The sequence below is a fragment of the Prinia subflava genome (assembly GCF_021018805.1).
Source record: "Prinia subflava isolate CZ2003 ecotype Zambia chromosome W unlocalized genomic scaffold, Cam_Psub_1.2 scaffold_37_NEW, whole genome shotgun sequence".
Classification (NCBI taxonomy): Eukaryota; Metazoa; Chordata; class Aves; order Passeriformes; family Cisticolidae; genus Prinia; species Prinia subflava.
The window spans coordinates 1,685,746-1,693,539 of NW_026960612.1; the positions used below are offsets into that span (position 1 = coordinate 1,685,746).

The following is a 7,794-nucleotide window of genomic DNA, read 5'->3' on the forward strand; positions in this document are numbered from 1 at the left end:
GTCACCTGTCTCTGAGGTGCTGGGGCACAAGCGCCTCCCATTGCCCCCTCCAGAGCTCCACAGAACCACGCTTGGCACTCCCCCACTTCCTGGGGGCAGGGGCCACGACACCAGGAGCTGTAGTGGCTCCGGGTGGCCGCCAAGGTATCTCCCCAGGGCAGGGCCCCGCCTATAGCGGTGGGGGTCCGGCAGCGGATCTGTCAGGGCTGGGGGCGGCAGCAGCCATCTCAGGAGTTCTGGAGACATAACTCCACCACATCTCGGGCTATGGCAGCTACACAGGGGCAGCCTTTGGAGCATCCACACTCACTGAGAATTCGTTCACAACAGAATATATGTATATTTCTGTGGTGAGCCCACATCTCTCCATCTGCTCTACTTCCCTTTTTTCTGTCTATAGCTGTTACAAGTTCCCCAAACTTAAAACTTTAAAGTTTATTTTAAACTTTTATACTTTGTTATAAGTCTTAAAAACTGTTAAACTGTTTGTTAGTATTTTACTACTATTTAACAGTCCTATTCTTAGCTATTATAAGGTTTAAAGCTAATATGCCCTCAGAATATAATTTATAGCTCCTCCTCTTCTACCAGTTTTGCTTATTAAACATTTTAAGGCTTACATCAATTTCTTACAAACAATTATAATTTCATTCTTTAAGGTAACAAATTAAAGGTTTACTTCCATGCTTTACTTGGCTGATCTTTTAAAACTAATTTTTATAATCATCCCAGGCTTTCATTGTATGATTTCTATATTTTTGACATGAATCACAGCGTGATATCTCACAGGGTGTCCTCTGGCTGTGGGTCAGTGTAATAAATATGGTACATTAATTCGTGTTTTGGTGTATGTAGAATATAAATATGTTCTGTAAAATAAAACTGCAAGCAGGTCAGACACGAAACCAGCTAATCTCAAGTCGTGCAACACCCAGGAACTACCATTCAGGGAAGGACGATGCCTTGCCAGGAACCTGGACTCCGCTATTGACATCAGAATGAAAGGCAAATCAAGATCGAAATCAGTCCTCCAGGGGCAACAGAACTGTGAAATGCCCAGCCATCACCAGAGATGCTATCAGGGGGACGAGATGAATGTGAAACGCCACCTCGAAAACAAAGAACTGTGGGGAAATCATCTGCCGGTGAAAAGCACAGGGCATATGCCTTTATTAATATTCAGCTCTTTATTAAAGTGATCAGCTCTTTATTAAAGTCATCAGCAGGATTGCAGAGTCCGACCAGAGTTCTTCACGCTGCTGTGGTAATCCGAAGGAGCAGGTGCTGTTGCAGTTCTCCACTCAGCTGCCCGCAGTAGGTGCCAAGTCCTTGTCTCCACGGGAACAGCTAGAAGCTCTCTCTGGTCAACCATCAGAGGGCAGAGCGGTGAGGAGTCTGTCACTGGAGTCCAGCATGGCAGATATCAGCTCTTTTCCCACAGGGAAAAACGAGTTTCCCATTGTGTGTCTCAGTCACTTCAGCTGGCCGGTTCCCATTCCATTCAGACTCCTCATAGGTCATGGTGAATCTTCAAACCAGGCCCGGGGGTGCATCCACTTCTTGCTCGGCTAGGGCACTATCTAATTCTCCTCTGACACATCTAGCTTCTTGTCTTGGGGTGCAGTTTCTCTAAAAAACCCTCCCAGGATTCACAGGGGCAGTTTTATTTGCATATACAAATGCATATGCATTGGTCCTGGTCGCAGCAGAGGTATTCCTGCTGAAGGAGTGTAAGAGTTGGTCTGAAAATCTCTCATCTGCCTCACGACTGTCAGAAGCCGAGACCCCCAAGGACCCTGGGCCGCAGCACAAGAGTTCTGGCCTGACCGAGGTGGGATCCAGGTTTCTCCCTGCAGGTGCCTCCATTGGACCGAGACGCCTCAGAAACCCGTGCAGGAACAATGGACACTGTCACGGTTCCTGGGCCGTGTTTGCAGAGGCCGTGTTTGCTCTGACTGACTGTGCTGTCCCAGACCTGCTTGTCCCAAACCTGCCTGCCCAGAGCAACGAGCCTCTTCACAATGACTCTTGGGTGCTCCCCCCATGTTGGCCGGGTGCCCCCTGCTTCTGAAATAACTATAAAAGCTTCCCCCTGCGACTCACACTCTGAGGCCTCTCCGGCGGACGACGGATCTATTGACACACACCACGAGGACTGCAAAGGTGGTCTATTGGTACCAGCGTCACGAGGACTCACGCCTGTTCAGTCGGTAGCTATACCACCCTTTTTCTCTTTTCTCTCTCTCTCTTTCTTTCCCTTCTTTTCTGTCACATAACTGTGTGTATCAATAAAGATACAATTGATTTTACTTGAACTAAGTTCTCATTGCCTCTTTTTGCACTCTGAAATCAAAATGAACCATCACGACCATCCTTTGGCTCCTGACAGAGTAGTTACAGAGAACAATGACAGGGCTATCTAGGCATAAGCTGCTCCTTTTCACATTTTAATGAGGTAGGAGAATGCTGCCAGGCGGCTTTCCTTCAGGGCAGCTTCTCTCCGTCCTCAAACTTGCTGGGGTGTGGGGGTTACCTCTAGCCAGGAGGGGTTCAGCCGCTTTCGAGGGACAGCAGCCTCACCCCAGCTATGGGGTTCTCTGCAAAAAGGAAAAACTCCCATTTTTCTAAAAGGCTGGGTGATGGCACAAATTGGGACGAGGGAGGGGTTGCATTCTGAGAGCTCAGAGCTCTTTTAATATGCTAATGGATGCTCTGTGTTTTCATCTGGGGGGATGGTGAGACTGTCTCACTATGGGGCTAGGACAGGGATAGCCCAGCCCCCTCCAGGACTGGGAAATTTGTTCATAACACCAGGGGGCAAATAAACTGTATAAAACAAGGACCCCAAATCAGACCAATTTGTGAACGAGGGGGTTACAGTGCACTAGAGGCTGTAACTGGTTCACCCAGCAACTATCCCAGGTATCGGCGCTGTACTTCCGATTGTTGGTTTTGCCTAAATTTCTGCCTTGTAATTCTATAATTAATAAAATTTTATTAATTGGAATAAAATTGGCAATTATAACAGTCAGGATGGGCACCACATCCCATGGTGTGAGCAAGGGGCATCCCAGCCCCATGCTCCCCGACAAACTACAAACACAGGGACTGGGGTAAGGCCTGCTATAGAACTTTGCTCGCCGGGTCTGAATCTCCGCAGCCTGACTGTGTAAACTCACACGCGGGACGTGGCCTTTCCTTCCCCCCGCCGGAAACTGCATCAGCACAGGGGTGCCCAAAGGGTGCCCATACCCAGTGGCAGGGGCTGAGGCGCCGGCGTTGCCCCTGCTGCAGGCAGCGTCCCGCGAGTGACCTGCCAGGAGGGCCGGTGGCACCGGGGTACACGGGGTTACACGCGGGGCCCGGGGCGGCCACGTAGCTGCCCAGCCCAGGGGCGGGGGCCTGCGCCAGGCCACGCCCCCGCCACGCAGTCGCTACCGAGCGCCGACACGTCAGGGCTGCCGGGTCCTGGCAGGTCAATAAGAAACTAGACCCTTCGACGGCGGCCTACCGGCGTTTCCATGTTTTTATGCAGGAAAAAAAATATCTTTCTGACAATCTCATTTAAGCTTGGTCACAAATTTTTAGTGCTTTGTTTAATTAGTTTTTTTAAAAAGGATCATTTCCCCCTGTCAGGACACGGCAGCCCATTTCCGTTTCCGCCTTCGTGTCGGTGGCGGAGCGCGGCTGCGGTGGTAGGGAGCGGTTAGCGCTGTGAGGGAGCAGTGGTGTCGCGGTCGCCCTGGGACCGCACCGCGGTCGTACCGCGGCCATGGAGACGCTGTACCGCCTGCCCTTCGCCGTGCTCGAGTGCCCCAACATCAAGCTGAAGCGGCCGAGCTGGGTACACATGCCCTCGGCCATGACCGTGTACGCGCTGGTGGTCGTGTCCTACTTCCTCATCACCGGAGGTGAGGCCGGGGCGGGCGGGATGAAGGGGAGGCCCCGCTCACGGAGCAGCTCTCCCTCGGTCTGTCCCGGGTGGCAGAGCCGCTGCTGAGCTGACCCCGTGTCCGGGTCCGAACCGCCCGTAAAACACGAGCCTCGGGCACCCCGAGCGTGCCCGCCGTGTTAGGGCAGTTCTCGCTGCTGCGAGTCAAAGTCGGTGCTTGCTTTCCTCCCTGCAGGAATTATCTATGACGTGATCGTGGAACCTCCGAGCGTGGGGTCGATGACAGACGAACACGGGCATCAGAGGCCGGTGGCTTTCTTGGCATACAGGTAAGAGTAGGGCCCTGTCCCTGCTAGCGACGTGCTGGAAATGCTTAAGCTCAAGGGAATAAACGCCGTCTTGCCGAGCTGTGCATCCTTTGCTTTGCTGTTTCTACGAGGCAGGAGTTGTTTTATATCGGTTCTTGGTTTGCCAATACTTCAAAAAAAACCTCACCAAACCAACATAAATCAAAAAACTTAGTCCTGAAAATTTTAAAAATGAAAGGTCTGGTAAAAAGAAATTGTTTTGGGCTGGCAGTATTTCTTGCTGTTCAAGTTGAGCTTTATACTGAATGGAGATACATTTGATCATTTTTTGTTGCAGAATATGTAATGTTTGGGAAACTTTCGCTTCTTAATTTTTAAACTCTAGTGTTTGTGGGACTCTGGTGGGGAACATTGTTACAAATGTGTAACATCAGGGTCTTCTTAGTGCCTTTGGCTTCTATTACTGAAAATGAGCTTGAGACTCCTACTAACAAACTGGTCTGAAGAGAGTTAAATCTACTTTTGTAACGGGGGGGGGGTGGGGTGGGTCTGTATGTGTGGAAACAAACAATGATTTTTGTTAAATACCAAAAAAGTTTGTTGAATCTGTGAGGTCTGTGATATGGTTGATTTGGTGACAGATTTTGGCTTGGACTAGATGTGTGTTTCAGACTGGGTTGGATTGTTGCAATGTCGATGAATCAAGTTACTGCAGGGAGTTGCTAGCACTGTCATTTGTCAGTGTAAACAAGATGAGAGAAGACCAACTTGTTTGTTTTCAGAATATGAGACAGTAATGATAATCTTTATTTCTGTATGGGCATCCACCGTAGTTTCATCAATGCCAGTTTTATGAGGTTGCTAATTAGGAGGATAGGAAAATTGCTCCATGCCTGTGGGAAGCAGGAGACTCATGATCCAGGTACAATATTCTTTCTGCATCTCAGCTTCCTCACTCTCCATTTCTATTTGTAAGAAGGAAGTCCAGCTGTCTGGGGTGTCAGAGAGCCCCATCGGGCACCCTCAGCTGATCCCTGCAATGGATCCATGCAGGCTCAGCAAGCAGGCAGCAAAACATCCTGCGGGATGTGTGCTAGAACCAGCTGATGTGTTTCATGTGCTGCCATAGTGCTTTGAGTGGAATTTGTCCTGAGAGGAGGATTCAGGCAGTCCTACCTAAAATTTGGATGGAAATAAGGAGGTCATGGTGCCCTGCCTTGGGCCCATCTGTATAACCAGGAACTTCCTTGGACTAGGTGGTTTTGCAAACCAATGAGCCTGAGTGGTAGCTGTTAGTATGCACAAATATGTATAAATCCTCTTGTGTGCTGGACTGGGCACCTTGCCGACTCTCAGTTCTGGGATAAATTGTGTATTAAAGTCTTGTAATTGTTTAACATCAGTTTCTTACTTGCTGTAGTTAGAAGTCAGCCATCAAAGTTAAACATCCTGTGTGTTTGTACAGATAAAACATGTTGAGTAGATGGGGTTTGAAATGTAAATAATTTCTTTAATTTTTTTCTGATTCTCTTCACCTTTTTTTTCTCCTTTAGAGTAAATGGACAGTATATTATGGAAGGCCTTGCATCCAGCTTCCTCTTCACAATGGGGGGTCTAGGATTCATAATTCTGGATCGATCCAATGCACCAAATATCCCGAAGTTGAATAGGTTTCTTTTGCTCTTTATTGGATTTGTTAGTGTGCTTTTGAGCTTCTTCATGGCCAGAGTTTTCATGAGGATGAAATTACCGTAAGTGATTTAATTATCCTTCAGCCTTTATTCTCTTTTGTGGCTCATGTGTGTCATGTTAAATTTAAGAGTAACATAAACTTATATTCAGCTTAAATATAAGTTGCTTTCTTCACTGCTTTTTTTTGGAACATGCTGCCTTGAATGAAATGGGATGCTTTGGAAGCCAGCTACTCTAAGATTGTGCTGTAATTAAAAAAGGGTGACAGTTCCTGGTATGTTAGAAAATATGATTGGTGAGTCTGACTTGCTCAGTGTACCTTAAAATTCATTGTATATACTGGTCAGATAAGTAGCTACAAAGTAGGGCTTTGAGGAAAATGGAACTGTTAGAGTACTTGAAGAAAGGCAGAGGAGGAAGAGATCTGTAGCTTTGTGACTGCAAAATCCAAATGCAGGTTTTCCAATTTTTCCTCCTCTGTATTTTTCAGTCTATCTATTTAATTTAGAATAGCTGAAACTTGATGTTTAGAGGTACTGGTAGATAATTTTTGGAGTAGCTCCATGAAGTGTTAAATTAATAGTGACAGTCATTCTTCTATTCTTAAATACTTTCTTTGGCCTCTGCAGCGTACTTCAAAAATTTTGTTTCATAACAGAAGTGATGGGTTCCCTGGCAGCAGGTATCTGGATAGGGACCTACCCTATATTTTCTTGCTTCCTTGATGCTATGTGGTTTTTTTGCTTCACTGAGTACATGTGTGTTTGTACAACAGTTCTCATTCTGAAATTCATGAAAAGAACAGGGCTTCAGAGAAATGGAAGAGAGAACAGATTTGTGTGAAGTGCCAGAAAAGATCTGGTTGTATTGAATATCTTAGCACTTGTAGTTTGTGTAAAGGGCACAAATAAAGAACATTTCTTAGGGTATAATGTGGCCTTGAAAAATTCCAAACAATTACCAAATTTGGACTGAGAATAGTCTAATGCATTTTCAGTGTTCATTGAAAAAGATCAGCTGAGGAAGGAGTGTGTAGTTAAGATGGCCAAATAGCCTTGATCAGCAGAGGCTTTTGCAAAAGTTTTGGTTTAAGATTGTCTTGATTTTTGAGGAGTGCTGCCTATGTTTGCTAACTTTTCCTCTAAATTAACTTTTTTTTCTGTAGGGGCTACTTGATGGGGTAGTACCTCTTATGCTGTGTGAAAGTTAGAGCTGAATTTACTCCTATTCATGAAGTGTTTTAAGAAGAAACAACAAACAAGTTCCATAGTCACCATCAACAGCAAAGAGACCTGGCTATGAGAAACAACTAGGGAAAGAGTGCTTTCTCTGCAAACGAACTCTCACTACCAGTGGCTGATCTGTAGTTTTCAAGCAATGTTTTATCATTTCTGATGTAGAGCTTTTGAAAAAGAGAAATTTATATAGATGAGTATTTCTTTTGTATTCCATCTCAGTATGAAGTAGACAACCTACCCTTAGCTCTACCTGAAATGTGTATTTGCCAGTGATGGTTCTTTGTTGCAGGTCTGTCTCATCTTCCCTGTGTGGGACAATTATGTATGTGAATCAGAGAAGAAACACTCAAAACATTGATTTCCAAGTTGTAATCAGAAACTTAGTAACTTTGGATGCTTTACAGCCAGAATACAATGTGTCTGAAATTACTGTGGAGGCATCTTTGGCTTTGATATTAATGATATTAATGCTCTATTTGAGCAAATCCAGACATGCACTGGGAAGGGCAAACTGTATGAATGTGCATTTTTTTTAAGAAAAAGTGTACCAAAGGAGCCAAATAAAACTTATTTTCTAAAAACTTAATTTTGTGCAACTTGTAAAGCTTTTTCTTGTTTGCACGGGCTGTTCTACATTCAGACGTGAGGTGCCATACCATGACCA

The 7,794-nt window shown here is 45.9% G+C and overlaps 1 protein-coding gene across 1 annotated transcript; it reads left to right on the forward strand.

Moving 5' to 3' along the window:
- Positions 1-3,646: 3,646 nt before the first annotated feature.
- LOC134565190 (oligosaccharyltransferase complex subunit OSTC) lies at positions 3,647-7,716 on the forward strand. The gene is made up of 4 exons (XM_063424666.1): positions 3,647-3,911; positions 4,128-4,221; positions 5,754-5,951; positions 7,058-7,716. The coding sequence occupies exons 1-4, from the start codon at positions 3,773-3,775 to the stop codon at positions 7,074-7,076; spliced, it is 450 nt and encodes a 149-aa protein (XP_063280736.1). The 5' UTR covers positions 3,647-3,772; the 3' UTR covers positions 7,077-7,716.
- Positions 7,717-7,794: the final 78 nt, after the last annotated feature.